This window comes from Musca domestica, unplaced genomic scaffold (genome assembly GCF_030504385.1).
Source record: "Musca domestica strain aabys unplaced genomic scaffold, Musca_domestica.polishedcontigs.V.1.1 3, whole genome shotgun sequence".
Taxonomy (NCBI): Eukaryota; Metazoa; Arthropoda; class Insecta; order Diptera; family Muscidae; genus Musca; species Musca domestica.
Window position 1 is genome coordinate 9,902,244 of NW_026712299.1, and position 18,818 is coordinate 9,921,061.

General features: G+C 34.3%; 1 protein-coding gene across 3 annotated transcripts in view; it reads right to left on the bottom strand.

Moving 5' to 3' along the window:
• Positions 1-1,354: 1,354 nt before the first annotated feature.
• LOC101901176 (protein turtle) overlaps positions 1,355-18,818 on the bottom strand; it is a 379,534-nt gene continuing 362,070 nt past the window's right edge. For 2 of the 3 annotated variants that reach the window (XM_059124789.1, XM_059124788.1), the window contains one exon: positions 1,355-13,721. In XM_059124789.1, the coding sequence (XP_058980772.1) occupies positions 11,543-13,721 (2,179 nt within the window). In that variant the 3' untranslated portion in view covers positions 1,355-11,542. Of the gene's footprint in view, positions 13,722-17,955; positions 18,027-18,818 lie in introns of all 3 variants that reach the window. The other variant, XM_059124790.1, reaches the window with a different exon arrangement.

Sequence of the window (18,818 nt, forward strand, 5' to 3'; positions counted from 1 at the left end):
TGTTTGTAACGTGTACAACTGCTAAATATGTATAAATGGCATTTAGTCGATCCAGCCCGTATTTTTGTCCTTTCCTACATGCCCTCGTCTTTTATTCATATAAAAATTCAGATCGTTGCCCTTTATCGGGTCCGGCATATAATTTTCTGAAAATATTATTTTTTTTTCGAAGATAATTTTTCCCTGTAGCTTCCCATTGTGTCGTCATCCGTCTTCAAATAAAAACACGTGCATCGAGTTTTAGTTATTTTTTTCATAGTTTTTATTAATTTTTATTTATTGTTTATAACATTTTATTCTTATCCATAATATAATTAATAATTTTAATTTTAAAATTTATTACTAATAATATTTGATCAAATTATGGCTAAATTACAAAACAATAAAAATGCTATGACGATTTAGAATTTCCTCGTTTTCACTTATTTAATGGTTTTTTCCTTTTTTGTTTAATTTGTATTAACTTCGTTTTTTTTTTGTGGTAATTTAACGGTTTATGGTTGTTGGTGTGGTTGTGTGGTAGATGGCGCAGCTTTTTGTTTGGATGATGTTCGAACCAACCGTTAATCGAGTTTCCTTTTTTTTGGGGGTAATGCGGTATTATAAATAAATAATTTCAGGTGTAGTTTATTTGTTTTTTACTGTTTTCTTAATTTCATGTGTAAATCTTTAGAGAGAGAAGGTAACTTGTGAAGAAATTGAATTTAGAGATTTTTTCTGTTGGTGATAAGAAAATTATTGAAATAAAAAATTAATATAAAATTAAAATTTTTTGTTTTATAAAAATATTGAAAAGATTTTTAAGAACTTTTTTGGAAAAATAAATTAAGAGCTTAGTCGAAATTATATTTATTTATTTTTATTGAAAGTCACAAAAACACAATTTCAAGTAATCTCTTGTGTCATGGGAAAATTGTTGTTGTTTTCCTTGTTAATTGAAAATTTTGCAAAGTTGGGCTCACAAAATTCTTAATTAAGCGACTAAACAACAGTTTCTAGAATTATTAAAAATAAAGTTTTTATTAAATTAAAATTAAATACAACTGAAATTGAGATCTTGTCCTTTGTTAAAAAAATAGAATCGTAAGTTACAGCGTATTCCAAAATTCCGGGAATCCACTTTTTAATACAAAAATGGAATTCTTCCTTTTTGGAACCTCCTGTGTGTTTTGAAAAAAAAAATAAAAATTAATTTTCTTTTGTCATTAAAAACGAAACAAATCATTTGCCTCTTTTGCTGTTTTCTTTTGTGTTTACAATGTCTTCTTCTTCGTCTTCGTCTTCTGCTTCCTTTCCTTCGTTTGCTTTACTTTAGTTTTTATTTTATCTCTATTTATACAAAATTATATTAACCTTTTGTTTTTTTGTTTCTTTTTTGTCTTTTAAGTATCTCCTATACTCATTATCCTCTTCATATTGGTTGCTGTTGTTATTTCAAATTCTTAGCTTAGGTTATTTTTGTTTTTCTCATTTTCTTATTATTCTTTAAACCTTATCCATTTCTTTGTTTTTGTATTCCATTATTATTATATTTATTACTTTTTGTTAAATTTTTTTATATTTAGTTTTCGATTTTCGTCGTCGGCCTCTCACCTCTTCTTCTGTTCATTTGTTGTTTTAATTTTAGTAATTAAATATTTCTTCTTTTTATTTTTTTCTTCTTCGCTGTGGCAGTGTTTTGGCGTCAAGTTGTGTCAAACCTTTAACCGTTCAATTTACAATTTTTTGTTGTTGTTGTAATGTAACTTCTTAAGTGCTTAATTTTTAAGTAAAATTAAAAATTAAATCCTATTTCATAATTTCTTTGTCTTTGCAAGCAATTTTGTTGTTCTTGTTGTTGTTCTTGTTTATTTTCCTCAATGTGTTCTATTTTTGTTGCTGTTGCTATTTTTGAATTTCTTTCGTAACATTTTTCACTATTTTCATTATCATCGTCATTATCATGATCATCGTTTTTTTTTCTTGTTCTGTTCGCTTACATTACATCTAGTTCTTCTCCATCATCTTTAATATAGAAATTCTATCAGAATTTTTTAGGAAAATATTTAAATAAGAGTTTTAAAAGAAAAAATATAACTTCTATACATGAAAACTTAAAAAAGAAAAAAAAAATGTTTTTAAAAAGACCAAAAATATATATTTATATACATTGAGTTGTATTTGAAGTTATTTAGGGGATTCAAAGGTTTTGTTTTGAAAAAACAATATTGGAAACATTTTTCGAATAATTTTAAAAATTATTTGGAAAAATTGAATCTTGGAAATTAATTTTTCTCCAGAGAACAAATCCCGGAATGTTTTAACAAAAGTCCAGCCAGACGCCACCGAATTATGTGAAAAGGGTGAGAGAGAATGGATCCCGATTAAATTACTCTGTTAAGTCTCTCCACATCTTCCTTGAAATAAACTAGGTAATCAAAGGTCTTATATTTTTGAAAATTAAATCTTGAACAATTTTAATTTTTTAAAATATCTCAATAATGTCTTACACCTATAAAACTCTATAGGGTACCCAGGAAAATTCCATTCTGAAAAATAATCTCATCAGATTTCCTATTATCTTCTATCAATTAAAACCTCAGGCATGTACGTTTTAGAGTAAAATAGGTCAACCTAGTTCACTGAGCGTTTCAATCTCTCTCGTTCCTTTTTCTGAACAGCAACTAGGTTGTTCATCTAGTTCCTTTTAGGTCTGTCGTTACATTTAACTAAACCGTTCCTTTAAATGTTTCCTTAATTTTTTTCAATCGTATTTTGGATATCCTTTTTTGAAAAGAGTTTACCTTCTTAATTCTATCATGACTCGAAGCAAAAAGTCCTGAAAATCACAAAGGTGAATAAAGTTAAAAGAAAAACGAAATAATTAAAAAAAAAATACAAAATAACAACGAGATAAACTAAAGGAACCAGAAGGAGTGAAGCAATGCTCTACAAAACTCAAATGAAAGTATGTGAAGAGAGGGAGAGAGAATGCTCTCTAAGGGTGAGGATACATAAGACGCTTTTTAGACTGGCTTAAGTCATCGGCTGTCTTCTACGGTAAAGAACAAAGGAGCATAGGCCCAAAATCAAAGCAAGTCAACCTAAAATTCCAGTGTTCATCTACGAAAAAGCCAGTCGAAAAAGGGTTTCATTTATCCCCACCTTAAGAAATAAGGTTGAAGCGATATCTTAAAAAATATGTCGCAGTGTTTTTTTTTTTCTTTTTCGGGTTATTGTTATTATGTAACAAGAATTAATAGAATAATTAATTAAAAGTAATATACAAGGAATTTCAAATGTCCTAAGTAAATTTAATTTACATTTTTCACTTAGAATGACTGAAGGAAGAACCCCATCCTATTATATCAAAACTTACATTTCTTGCTATCTTCTGCTTTAATTTTCTCCAAGTTATTCATCTATCATTTTTTTAATGTATCCCTTTTTATACCCTACAACACTATGTGTTGGGGGTATTATAAGTTTGAATGGGCCAAAAATTTAGATGTTGAAATGGACCAAAAACAAATTATTTTCGGACAATATTTAGCGGGTATAAAATACCCGCTACTAAAATTTCCACTAAGCCTCGAATATATTTAATCCCGGTCAAATCGCAAATACATTTAAGGGTCACTTCTGACCATTAAGGTGATTCTGATAGCCAAGATATCGGAAAATAGGTGCAATATATATGAAAGAGAACTAGATATTTTTTCTGATTGTAAGTCAGAACCGCTGGGCCGTTTTTCACAATTCCCATCAATTCCGAATAATCTCTTGCAGAAAAGGATAAAATCTAGAAAAATCGCGGAAAAAAATATGCGCGCCTTCATTCAGGTGTTGTCTTGTGGCCTTTTCAACAGTTAGTTAATTTGAACTATTTCATTGCGGAGCGACAAAGCTCTATTGTGGAGCATATGAAAAAAGTCTTATGTCAATTGCCTAGTCAAATAAGTCGAATAACGTCACTTCTTCTTCACAACTCAATTCCCAGGTTCACGGAAGGCCTCCTCCATAATACTCCACATACATAGTCCTATAAGCTATGTCCTCCAGCTAAATTACTGAACCTACTTAATAATATTCATCATCATCATCATACTGAAAAATTTAGGTAACTATCTCGTTCAAGCAATTCAATTTCAAGGTGACCCCGGCAAGGAGAACCTATCCCGCCTTAGCGAAATCATCGTGGATGATATTGCTTTCTCATTGCGGAAGATACTTCCTTATGAAATTTAGTTTGCGAAGCGAATCGAGCTTTCTCGTTCCTTTTCTCATAAGGAGCTGCTTCCTAAATGTAGTTCCTTTGTTCCAAACAGTTCCGATTAAATATACTTCATTAGAACCTTTCTTTTTCATCGTTCATTTTCTCTTCTTCGTAGTTTTTGTTATTTCTAACTAAAATTTATGTTCCGGGGATTAGATAGTAAAAGGAACTAGATGAACTAACGAGCTGGGTCTAGTTCCGATCGTTCCTTTCGTGGAATAGTTCATTCGAACTAGTGGCGTCTTAGGGAGGAATGAAAATATCAATTCCGAATGCTTGCAGGGTTTTTGAACATATTTATTAAGATGATAAAGGTATTAAAACTACTACAAAAACCAATCAACCTGTGGATGTAGTTGTGTGCTAGATGGAATTCTATAATTCAGCGTTTTAGTTCACTTTGTAGGTCGTCACATTTGGTCATCAGTTAGTTGTTAGTATATATGCTCTTTTAATTGTCAGATGGTAGTTTATTTGCTCTTCCTATGAATTCAAAATGGATCGACTCTTTACTGAACTAGTTCAACTGATTTACACCAGTAGACAGTTTTGGTCTACGGAAACACTCTGACTGGGTGTGCAGGAGGGATACGTAAGTCGAATTTCGATTAAACGATCTGTTGAAGTCAAAAGCGAAGTCGAAGTCAACTTCTTGCGGTGTTGAAAAAGGCCACTTTTTTTTGACTACATCTCCCTGCAGAGTAGCTGGTACACATCAGTTTGTAATGGGAATAATGTGTATCAATTTTTTCTGGATGGGTTGGTCTTTGAAAACTCTGTACTTTTAGCTGTTGGAATAGACGATCTTAATATTCGGAATTTACTCACTCACTCACAATGCAAAAAAAATAAAGATTTTAAGAAGTAAAAACTTTTTTCAACTTACAGATAATGGAAAAAAAGTAACTTACTTCCATTACTCTGTAATGGGTCCTCTGACTCTTCAAGTTCAGATGGCTACTAAAGTTATGTCAAGTTAGAAATCATTTTTCGAAACACGCAAATATTTTAAAAATTTGCATTGAATTTGTTTCCAATATTGTTTAAATGAGAAATAAGATTTAGGTTTTTACGGCTTTGAAAACAATGTAGAATATTTTATGAAATTATCATCTGTGAAAGGATATAGGGTGTTATGAAGGTGTTCATTGTTTCTTCTTCTTTTGACAATCACGTTTTTTTTTGTTGTTGTTTGCTTTTTCGACTTAAATATAATGAAACTTGTTGGTTGTTCTGTATGAGAGATGGTAGGGGCTTGCGGTGTGGTTGGTATTGAAATTGTTTTCTTTTTCTCATCTTTTTTTTTGGTTCGTATTTCTAATCGATTGAAAGTAATTTAATTTAGTGATCATAATAAGTCTTTGTTTTATTTTTCAATTTTTCTTCTTTTATTAATATTCGTTAAATTTTTATTCACTTTTTTATTTGCTTTTGGGAAAAATACTTAAAATTTATAAGTTGTTGTTTATTTTTTTTTTAATTTATCTCATTGTTCATTGTAGTTTTCATTTAACTATTTAACAATCTTAATAGTATTTTTTTTTAATCATAAAAATTGTTAATTATTTATAAGGTTTGTTTTTTGTTTCTTTGTTTAAATTAATTACTTTTTATATATCTCACATTGTTTTGGTAATCTATTTGTGTGTGTGTGTGTGGGTTTTTTTCCTTCTTTATTGGGGATTTCGTTATGGCGGCATGTTAAGGTAAGTAATTGGCACAAAACATTGGAGTGAAATTTATAAGGGGTCTAATATTTCAATCTTATAGAAAAAAGTGGACACAATTTAGTGAGAATTTTTAAAGGTTTGAATGGATAACTGTATGCGAAATCAGAAATTTTGTATCGAATATAATACCAGAATACATAGGGTAGGAATAATGCAAATTCCTTACTGGCATAGATTTTTAGTACCCTATGTTGAAAATGTGGTATTGATATAACATCAAGAGGAAAAGATAAGAGAGCATCGGAATGTGATTTATACTTATAGGCTTATTCTTTAGACCGCTGTAGTTATCAAATGTAATTTCCAATATTAATATCTATCAAAGTCTGATCTTCTTTTTTCAAAACTCAGACTACTGTGATGAGACGACTTTATATAAAATAAGTATTGGTCAAAAGCACGAATTAAACCAACTAAAAAAGGAATTAAGTTTAGACCGGCCGAACTTCTATCTGAATTTGGATATTACCACTTTTAAAAAAGTTCCATAAAAAATTTGGGTGAATATCATAAAGGACGTACAAAAGTCAAAACATAAATGCAACGGCAAGGCCAAAAGAACATACAACGATATCAGTGAGAACAGCAGCAACCAACCACTCCAATATTCGTTTGCCATGTAACGGACAATTCAGCTTTCGGCAATATGCCGGTTATCATATAAGGTAAATAATTCTCATTCACTTGGTAATGTATAGTGTTCGGTTTGGGTTACAATGGGACAGGTTTACAACTGCTAGGGGCTCGCCTTAAGGGTAAGTAGTATTCTCTAAAATCATTTACTGTCCTCCGACCTACAGAAATCGTTGGCTTGGTATATATTTTTGACCCGTGTCTAATCAACTTGAGAGTCCTGTAAAAAATTGACACAAGAGCTTCGGGCTCACTATCCCAACCGAAATCTAGAAGTCACAATTAGGTAATTGTAGACCGTAGGATAACCCGACTAACTGAAATCCGAGCACTGTCCCGATTGGACAGGCTCGCTACAGGATGGGGCTTGCTTAAGAGGTACGTAGAGATATTCTAAAATTATTTATTATCCTCCGACTATCAGAAATCATTGGCTGGGAATGTCTTTTTTACCCGTCTCTCATTATCATCATCAATCATCAACTTGAGAGTCCGGTAAAAATTGACACAAGAGCTTAGGGCTCAATATCCCACAACTAGGTAATTGTAGACCGTAGTATAACACAACTAACTAAACTCCGAGCACCTATACGAGTTCCAGATCATCTACTCCTTTTACATGATCCGAACATCAGACAGTCGAATGTCGTTTCACCAGAGTTCCCGATTATAACCCGGACAGCGAAATTGTCTACAAATCGTGGTCCCCCATGACTCTTTACCAGAATTTCCGATTATCTTTAGATTGTCTATAATCCGAACACCGTGATCCCCAAGACTGTTCTCCAGAGTTCTCAATTATCTTTCAATCGTTTACAAACCGAGGATCGTCATCGTAATCCCCACACACGACTATCGATGAGTTCATTGGGGGCTACTCTAATAAGAGGACGATGTCGTATATTACATATGTTAAATGATAAGAAGTATTGTATGCGGCGATTAGGTTAGGTAATGATTAGGTTTAGTAGTTCTGATTTGAAACTGAACCCAAAACCAGGAAATTGGAAAAAAATATGATGAACAAAAGGATATAAGTACATGAAAGAGCTGTATTCGTCTTTAAACTAGTTCATTCCAGAACGAGACATCTTTAGTGTTGAGTTCTGGTAGTGGGTGCGTATTGCTGAGTTGTGCTTTCAACTGTAAAGGAAACTGCATAGAGATACAAAGTCGTGGAAAATGGAATCCTCACGAGCATGAAATCCTAATGCTACATTTTCAAGGACGGCTTAAAAGAAGGGGAAATAACAGGCTTAGACCTCTTTAACCTGGAAACAAAAATCTGGTGCTCCAGTCGGAAGTCTCTGCGGATCTGAACTGGCCAACTCCGTAAAATCACGAACGGTGGTGAAATGATGCTCAAAACCACTCTCTGAATGGATTAATGCGCATCATATACGTACTAGGTGACCCAGGTTTAAGATGCAACGAATGGGCAAAATCAGTGGTAAACAATTACATAATATTAAGTGCGTCCGGGCTGAAGAGCTAACATCCTCAAAATATCGAATATGGGGAGGTACCGTTATATGGGCGTTTTTGTGAAAACTTGAACCTATATACATAATACGTTCTTCCACCCCATGTAAAATTTATGAAGAACCACAAATACAAAGTTGTAGTCGAATCCGTTAGAAAATGTGGCTTAAATCGTCAAAATACCGAAAATCAGGAGATACCGTTATATGGGTTCTATACTAGTTAGTGAACCTATAGCAAATACTTTTTGGAGGGAGAGAACAGTCCTTCCAGGTATCCCAAATGTAAAGTTTCGACTGTGTCAGAAACCTTAAAAGTACAGAAAATCGGGAGGTGCAGCTCTATTGGGACTCAACGTGAATGTGGACCAATATAACCCATTTTCAATACCAATCAGTCTGCATATAATATAAACTTTTGTGCAGAATTTCAGCTCTAGATTAAATAATGTTGATTTTATCGTGATTTCAATGGAGAGGCGGGAGGACTGAAAGACGGATATCGCTTAATCGGCTTATATTTTAATGCTCATCAGGAATACTTCTACTTCGAGTTGTTGCAAACTGAATGACACATTTAATATACCCTACATTTTATGGCGGTGGGTATGAACAGTATTTACGGAGGCATAAATTGAGAAAGTGCAAAGGCCTTAGGGATATGGAGGTAAGAAAATCCTCCAAGATCCTTTAAGGGAGTCCAAATAAGATCCAATCATATACTTTACTATTATAAAGTAAAGCCGAGATTGGCAGATTAACGGTGTTCATCACGGGGCGTCCAGAACTAGAACAAGCACATCTACACAGAATACGATGTTCGGTCAGATCAATATGAATCGTTACAATATTTCCTTTGTCTCTGCCTAGCTTTCACTTATATTAGGGATCAGTTCTTTAGAGAGATGTGCTCACAGATCTGGGATACATCAGGTAAATATACCTTACCTTTGTTGAGAATAGAGAATTCAATTTTTTTTCTGTTAAAATAGTGACACCCTTTCTCCGCAGTGAAGCATTCAACATGCCTAATTTTAAGTTGCATGGGTTACATCTGTTTTCAATCTAACCTAACGTTACATGGGAAACTGTGCTTCATAGAAAACATAAAATTAAAATGTTTACATCAGTGTCTGCTATACCCAGGAGGACCCTAATTTTGAAGTTCTACACTCAAGATATTTGCGCTAATGACTTACCTTAACATCCTTAAAATAATGAAATAAAAATAAAAAAAAAAATAATTTTTCAAATGTTTTTTTGTTTAAAATTATTAAATAATTTAATAGTATTTTGTTTGTTTCTTTTTGCTATATATATATATATGTATTGTGGTAGCATTTTTACTATAATTGGGTTTCATTTCTGTGTATGTCTGGATGTGTGTGTGTGTGTGAGGTGTGGTTTTATAAATTAATACATATTTATTGTTGTGTTCTGTTTTTTTGTTTTGTTGAAAATACTAGGGTAGCAAGGACCAAGGATGAGTTAAGGGGGTGGGGGGGGACAACCGGAGTCTAGTATGATGGTGGTTTATATTTTTAATTGTAATCAATTTGTTTTTCTCGTAATAATTTGTTGTTTATTATTAACTTCTTGTTATAATATAATTTGTTTTTGTATTTTTTGTTTTTTTGTTTTTTTACTTTTCGTTTTATTTCAATATGTTCAGTAATTGCTATTGTTTGCAGTGGTTTTATTTTAATTAATTAATAATAATAATAATCATAATATTTAATTAATGTATATATATATTCAGTTATTTTTTAGGGTTTTGTTTTTTATTTCGTTTTCATTATAAATAATATTTACAATTGTTTGTTGTTTTTTTTTTATTTTGTAATATTAAGGAGGAGCATATTATATATGTGGGCAAGGATTAAAAACTGGGTTGGGGGGAGATGGGGATGAAGAAAGTGTGAGGGGCAAGTTGGGGGCATTTTTTATACATCAACCGGAAACCCGGGAAACTAAACTCACAAATAACGTTTTGCTTTCGTTTTCTTTGTTAGTTTCCCGACTTCCCTTCGTTGCTGTAGGCCTGTGTAAAAGAGTGTGTGTTTGTGTTTTGAGTTTTTTTTTAATATTTTATAACCTAAAACTAACTTAAATATTATTAATATTTAATAATTTTGTTTAACTAAGAGCTGGTAGTTTTTTTCCATTTAAATTTATTTTCAAATTATTTAATTTTTATTAAATTGTTTTTGTTGTTGTTTTTTGTTTTTAATATAATTTTTAAGATTTCCTCTCATACTTTGTGTTAACTAAAAAACTGCATGTCTTCTCTTTGTTGTTGTGGTTGGATTTTGTGTGGGGATTTTTTTATTATTTTTTATTTTTTAATTTATAATTTTTGTTTTATATATTGGGGATATAAATTAGAATATTTTACAAAGTTTTGTTGTTGTTGGGTTTTTTTGGTTAAATTTCTTCAGTTTTTTAAGTTTTGTTTTAATTTTTTTTCTTCTTTTTCTTTACCTTACTAAATTGTGGTATAACTACTAATTGTGTTGTTTTTTTTTATTTATTTAAATTTTGTTTTTTTTTTTTTGTAATTCATTCACCTAAATTTTCTTGTAAATTTTTGTTTTTGTTTTTTCTTCTCATCTTCATCTTCCTTTGAAATTTGAAATTGCTAAGTTGTTTTCCACTTTCTTTAAGAAATGTTGAATTGTTGTTGCTTTTGGGTTGTTGTAGTTGTTGTTCTTTACTAAAGAAATAATTCGTGGAAGAGTTGTTTGTATTTTCTCCTAAATATCCGCTTTTGTTTGTGTTGGGCGCCAGGGAATTGATTTGTTGAATTTCCTTGCATTTTGTTATTGTAGTTGTTGTTATTTTTATACACTAGATCTAATTATTATTTTTTTGAGTGTGTCTTGCATGCTATTTTCTTTTTTTGTTAAGATTTTGTAGTTGTAGTTTTTCTTTCTTCTTTTTTTGGTTTTTTGAGTTGTAATAATTGAAAAATCAGTGCTCTTTAAAGTTTTGTTTTTTTTTTTTCTCATTTTTATATTGAGGTGAGGTTTTCCATTTGTTGTTGTTGTTGATGTTGAGAATTTAGTTTTTGTTTTTTTTGATTGTTTATATGCCTTGAGTGTATGTATGCATGTGTGTGGGTGTGAATGATAGGTCCTTTTCTCCATGGCCTACAAATGAGAAATTTTTCTTAATGGCATTCCTGGGAAAGTTGGGAGAAATCTCACTCTCTGTAACCTATATGCAAAAGTCAAGCCACACCTGTTCCGCAACCTAACGGAGAGGGGAGGGTATGGGGTTTTTGGGGCACCCATCCATCAATAGAAACTGAAACCTTATTTGTTTATGTTACATTATCTAGCATTCCTTTCTCTCTCTCTCTCTCTCTCTCTATTTCTCTCTTTTCTCGCCTCTCAAAAATCCCACCATTGCCTGGGCCAACGATAGCGCCTCAGGGGCCTTTGTCAGCAAACACTTTCCAACTCTGCAACACCGGCCCTTTGCATGGCCTGCCGTTTGCGATATTCATAGAACTCCTCACGCATGGCCTGGAGACGTGCCTCTATATTATCATAACGTCCAGGGAGTCTTGACTTCCGACCCATGCCACTACCAAACAGGCTACTCGAAGAACTCAGCGGTCCCATGGTGTGGCCATGACCCATATGTGTATGATGTTGGCTGGTCGGATGCAAATGACCCGTGGTGTCGATGTGTAAATTGAGATCTTCTCTCAGTAAACCCCCAGTGGGCGTGGAGGCACTCGGTGTGGGTGTGGATGGATCAAATTCATAATGGCCATCCACACTACCCACATCCACGGCCTTGGAGAGATTCACATTGTCGGTGGCTGCATTTAGGCGTGTTATCATATCCAGCCAATGTTCCATGGTGTAGGGCGGTGTTAAGGTACGTTGGGTGCTGGAACTGAAATAGTTCGAGGGTGAATAATGTTGATAGGTGGATGAAAATGGCAGGGTGTTGTAGGGATTACAATGTAATTGTTGTTGCCCTGGTTGTTGGGGTGTAAGTTGCGAGTATTGCTGTTGTTGAGATGCTATTGGCACCTGGGCCTGGGCCTGCTGTGGTTGGGCCGTAGCCTGTTGCTGCATGGCCGTTTGCTGCATTCCAAAATAGGCACTATTTGTTGTTGCCGCTGGCGGCGCTGCTGTTCCCGCTCCCACTACCCCTCCCACTGCACTTGGCGGCGGTGGTGGTGGCCTATATGGCGGCAGTAGACGCCACTCACTTGTACTACCCGAATGATGTGATCCCTGTGGATGATTGGAAGTATTTTTCGAACCAAAACCACTCGAACTGGATCGAGACTCCGGCGAGGCATCCAAACCCAAGGCATGTGGATGGTGATGATGATGCAGATGATGGTGATTATTAGATCTTAATGTAAGATTTAAATGAGGCAATGGAGACATTAAATCTCCCTGAGATCTTCCAAAGAGACGCGAGTAATGGCGGGGATACCAACGGGTCCTGGGCCGATAGCTGTGATAATACGGGGCCGAGCTGTGTTGATAATAGCTACGCCAAGAGGGTGGTGAGTCCATTTGCAAGGGTAGGAAATCCAAATGTTGTTGGTGTTGTTGTTGCTGCTGCTGGTGGTGCTGCTGCTGTTGTTGTTGCTGTTCATAATTCAAACGCCTTGTCTCCTCCTGTATGGTCCGCAACGAGGGCAGTTCATGGTTATAGTAACGATGACGACTTAAATTACCACTGGCAGTGGGCGTTAAGGTGGGCACAGATCTTTCAGCGGAACCCGGATATACAGTACTCAAATCACTGAAAGGATTATAGGCGAAATGGCCAGCTGATTGATTGGGTGTGGTCATGGCCCAGGGTGATGTCAACAGACCCTCATCCGTTTGTGTAATAACCCCAGTGGGACTGCTGGCCGGAGAACTGGAAAATATTCTCGACACTTTGGATGGTGAGAACACCTGATGCATGTGATGACTTTGCAGGCCCCCGCTAATGGTGTTGATGTGTAGGGGTCTGCTGGCCGGCTGGGCCTGCTGCTGACCCATGGCCAATTGATCCGTGTGCTGATGACCATGTAAATTACGATAAATGCTATTGCCGCCATAGACATTTTGATAGCGAGCACCCGACAATAGATTCTCACCCTCTCGACAGCCGGAGGAACCACCGCCAATTTTTAACAAACCCCCCAAACCTTGCAACAGACCTCTGGCTGAGCCAGCTGCCACCGATTGCAAACTTAGCTGGCTGGGTGAGGCCACCAAGGGACGACGCCAAGAGGCTCGGGCCGTAATAAAATTACGCCTTGACAAAAAGCCACCATCATCCGATGAGGACTTCTGTGAGGCACTGCTATTACGTCGTACATCTACATTATCCACCTCATCGAATGATCCATTTTCAAGTCCGACAATGCCGCCATCGCCATTTGTCAGAGCATTTGTTGACCCCGTTTTGTTGGCCAGCACAAAACGTCCATCGCGTGAGCGTTGTATTTCGCTAAGCGATTTACGACGTCCATCGGCCTCGTCCAATGTCGGCGAACTGTAAATCGAGTGGCAATTGTTACAGCGATCCGGTGGCCATATCCAGTGTAAGATTGCAATAAGTATTGTTGTTAGACTTGATATTCGGGTTTGTTTATATCTGTGAGGGGAAGTGGAATCATTGTTTTTTTTGGGGAGAGGAGGAAAAATATTTTTGAAAATTAGTTGTAAGCCATTAAAAGTAAAACACATAGAGGGCATGCTAAATATGTATTATTTGTTAGTTTATATTAGTATGCCAACCTTTTGATCTACATCGAGAGCATCCAGTCATTGTTATAAATACACAGCAATAAGCATTAATGGGAAATACACAAAAAAGAGAGACACATATTTACACAGGGTTAGTCAAAAAATATACATACATTAATTTACATATCTATGTATCTAAAAATATGTACGAAAAATATGCGAGGATGTTTGGATGATACATTTACAATTTATAAAAAATAAAAAAGGTGAAAATATGTGGAAATGCAATAGTGAGGTGTTATGTTTTTTTTGAAATAATTATTTTGTAAAATGTATGTATAAATGTTGTTAACACCTATTACGCAATAAAACACATTGTATAATATACAATACATATATAATACAGGGTGAGATGAAAAAACTGCAAGCAACTTCAGAGTGCTGTCATTTCTAAGCCACTCGTCCGACAGCTGCTAAAATTATTCTAATGACAGCTCATTATATTGTTTACAAGCATACAAAAGGATTTTGGTAAGAATTTTCTAGAAAAAAAGTTTTTCGTGTTGGAACTTAAGCGTGATAGTGTGATTTCTCTATATTTGGCTGGAAGACCACAAGTGGCTATAGTTAGAGCATTCCAGCATTCAAAATGAATAAATATTTTGTGACTCGTACTTTTGGGTCTCGTTACCGTGATATTGGTAGCGTAGCCCGATGTCAAGGAAGTCGACGGAAGAAAACAGCAACATCAGCGGAAATGGTTCGAAAAGTAAAGAAGCGACTTGAAAAATGGCTCATGAGCTGAACATATCGCAATATTCCATTCGGTAAATATTGAAAAATGAGCTCGGTGTAAATCCATTGAAATTCCAAAAAGTTCAAGAACTTAGACCGCAACAGAAAGAAAATAGACTCAAAAGAGCTAAAGAGTTGCTTCGCTTGACCGAAAGTGGGAAAACATTCGTTGTCCAGCAGTTTGTAAACAAAGAAAATGATCGTGTTTACTTGCCACAGAGGTCAGCTGAAAATGTGCACCTTCGGTTGGCCACCAGAACACAAGCGTCGGCCATGGTAATGATGTGGACCGCCATAACAGCCGATGGTCGCTCTCCGCTTATATTAATCGACCGTGGCGTCAGAATAAATGCTGAATATTATCGCGAAAATATTCTGGACGGTGTATTAAAGCCTTGGGCATGCAAACATTTTGTCCACATTCCAATAGGACTTTTTTAAATTATGATTAAAAACTGACTTTAAACGAGATCGCAGCTAATCAAAGTATTCTACAAAATTATTTGACATCAAATTCTTCTATAGGTCCTAGAAGTCATTAAAAGCCTAAATCTTACCTAGACGTCAGGAACTCATATCTATTAAAGAGATATTTAAGAGTTAAAGCATTTTCTCCTGCAAAGCAACATTTTAGAAGGATGACGTCATAGACAAAAATTGTCTTCAATAAATTCCACTCTAGGCCACCAAAGCAAAGAAGCCATTATTTTTAGGGTATATCAAAAAATATTTGCTTCAATGTTACAAAAAAAATATGAATTATGCCCTCAGACATATGGCTAGAGAGGGTATATATCATTTGATACGGCGAAAATGTGCCTTTATCGAAATAAAGGTGTCAGACCCTAGGTCTCTTTGGACAAATCCGTTTCAGGACTTTTGGAATCGATCTAGCGCTGTCCGCCCGTCTGTCTGTCTAGCTGGTGCGCACGATAACTCTCGAAGAGAGTATCTGATTTGGTTCAAACGTGGTACATAGTAATATTATTGTCAAACTTAGATCGAGTTCGGAGATGGGCAATATCGGACCGCTACTTTCTCCACAAAAGGTCAGAAAGTAATTTACCTCAGGTTTCAAAAATGGACATCCTATTTTATTCAAACTTTTCAAATCCTAACATTTGTAATAGTGCATGCTCAGGCGCAAAAATGGACAGTATTGGCCTCTCGTTCAAGTACCCCCCACAAATGGTAAAAAATTTGAATATTTATAACTCTTATGAAATGTGAAAATAAAGATCGATTGTTTTAAATTTTCACATATCCCGATACTTTTGTTAACACAAGATCTGGTGGGAAGATGGTATATAACGGACCTCTCCTTCAAGTTCCTCCCCAAAGGAGTGTCAAAATTTTGAGTACTTATAACAAGACATTGATTCTCTTTAAACTAAGTATATCTACATATTTTGCTTAGTTCGAGATCTGATGAGGATAAGTGATTTTTCGACTCATTCCTTTTGAAACGAAGGGAAAACATTTTAAATGATTACAAGTCTCATAAAATGCAAAATAATTATTCCATATTCATTTCTAATTCGCGCAACGCACTATTTTTACCATTCTTTCCGTTACCTTCTCCACCAAGGTTGAACATTTCGAATAAAAATAACTCTCGTAACATGTAAAACAAGTCAGTGACTTTCTTTAAGTTTAGTGCATCTTGATGATTCTATTAACCTTACATCAAATGTATTAACCCATCACACCTTCAGGTACCTCCCCTTTAAAATGTAACTATTTTGTTTGCATAAAATAAGTAAGAACAAAATTATATGGTGTAGTAAATTGTGATACATCGGTCCAATCTCTTTTGTCCACAACAAAATTTCAACATTTTTTAAAAACAAAATATCGGGTTAAGTTCAGCGAGATTGAACTTTGGATATCCTCCGCCATTAGAGAGAAAAACCAAGTTGTTATATATTTTCTATACATTTTTTCCTTACATAAAAAATAGATGCAAAATAATTATTGTTTATAAATACTACCGTAAAATGTGTCAAAAGGTATCAGTCAAAGTATCGGCTGTTTTTAACAACAAAGGTGAAGCTAATTTTCGGCTAGGGAAGGATGTATCCACAAAGAACAGAATAACAGAGGGTCCCCTTAAACGGGGGCAATCGTACACGATTTTTAGTCGAACTGGTAACTATTTATAAGGAATAGTCGAAATTCAACCAATTTCATTGAACATTTTGGATAAAACACCAAAATAGTAATAACCGTATGTACCGTTATATGAAGACTATCATATAGACAATTAGACTATATAGACAATTATCTTCCTGGGATTTTAATACTCATAAAGAGCTTCATTTATGGAATCTCAGACAATTCCATTGAAAAATGTGCCGAAAATCGTCGAAATGCTTAAAATAAGGATGTGCCGTTGTTTAGGGGCTATGCCACAATATGGACCTATATTAACCGAATTTTGCAAAGGGGGTTAGAAACACGTTTCAACCTTAAATAGCAAATTCCAGAAAATACCGTTGAATAAAGGGGTACCAAATTCAAGACAATTCCATTGAATAACGGGATACCGTTATATGGGCGGCTGTAGGAACTTTAGATTAGTTCTGACCGAAATCACATTCAGCAGTCGATCTCAATTTCTTCGGAAGATAGCGTGATTACAACAAGCGAACGGATGGACATGGCTAAATAGTCTAAGAATTGTACTCTGATCAGGAATGTATACATTTTGTATGGTCTGTAAGAAATGTTGCGATGAGTTACAAATGGAATTACAAAAGCCTCCGTACAAGTTTATGGAGGGTAAAAACCCACGTATCCATATAAAGTGGGTAAGTTTTCGATATACTCCAAATCTGGTACGTCGTTATATTTATATCAGATTGTCGTCAAAACCGACAGATAATTTTTAAATTGTTTATTAATGTGACGGTGGATTATATTTTATGCCATATTTTGTAGCAGCATATGGGGCGTATGAAAGTTGTTTAATTTCCGCATCGCTTATACGACGTGAAACAAATCAAAATTAAAATATCAAATGTTTACCAAACATAACAATGTGAATGAATATGAGTAAAATTATTACATCTAAACAGAAAATCAAGCTACAAAAGAAAAAAAAAAACGGCTAATATGACAATAATGGAAACAATTTTGTTTTTCATCTATAAAATAATACAATCATTCTCAAGAACGACATTGAAAATTATGATGCAAAATATCGGTATACATCTATAAATAATACAATTATGATTTCTATATTAAAAAAAACAGCTATTTATTTTGTAATTTATTTTTTTTTTGCTACAACACACATTGTAATTTGTTTCTATGATTTTTCATAATTTTTTTTTATTGGATCTTACGATTTTGATTATGACATGATGGACCTGGAACTATGAAAACGGTTTCATAATCACGATAATGATCAGTATTGCTAAATGCGCGAATGTACGATATAGTGGGGAAAAGAAAGTAGATAACAGATGTAAAGAAGAGATGGTAAATTGTATTTAAAATATGGGGATTTTTTTTCATGAGGTTCAAAAAAAAAAAAAAATTAAAAAAGGCCAAGAAAATAAATAAAATTAAAATCGGTGGGAGGTGGGTCTCAATTTGCATATAAATTTAAAAAGTGAACATAAGATAAGGTTGTTAGACATTTCTCTTCAGGGGCTACACCATTTTCAAGTTTTGGAAGAAAATAGAATCGTCAAGTGTCCCGCAGAAGGAAACCAATTTTTTCTGGAAAAAGGAAAAATGTTCCTGGTCCCAGTATCTTCTTTTCATGAAAAATTGCCAAGTGTCATACATTCTCCATGAACTATAACTATTTTCTTCCTTGTAAAAATGGTCTCGCCCCTCACCCCTCCCCTCATCAAAAGTACAGAAATAAAATAATATTAATGATGCAATTAAAACAAAATAGAGAATGCCAACGAATGGGCATAGGAACCAAAGAAATAATATCATCATTAAAATAATTTAATAGACTTTGTAATAAAAAAATGGAATGGAACGAAACGCATCGCAACGAGAAAGAAAACTGAATCCAGAATATGAGACTAACTAAAATTCAAACTTTTATACACGTGCCAAAAGTATTTCTGGCATTCTGCTTTGCCCTTTCTTCCCATGACCACTTCTCCATCTTCAAATGCAGTCATTTCTAGCCAGAGAATAAAGTCTAATTAGAAACAAAAGTCGTAGAAGTGGATTTAATCATTTG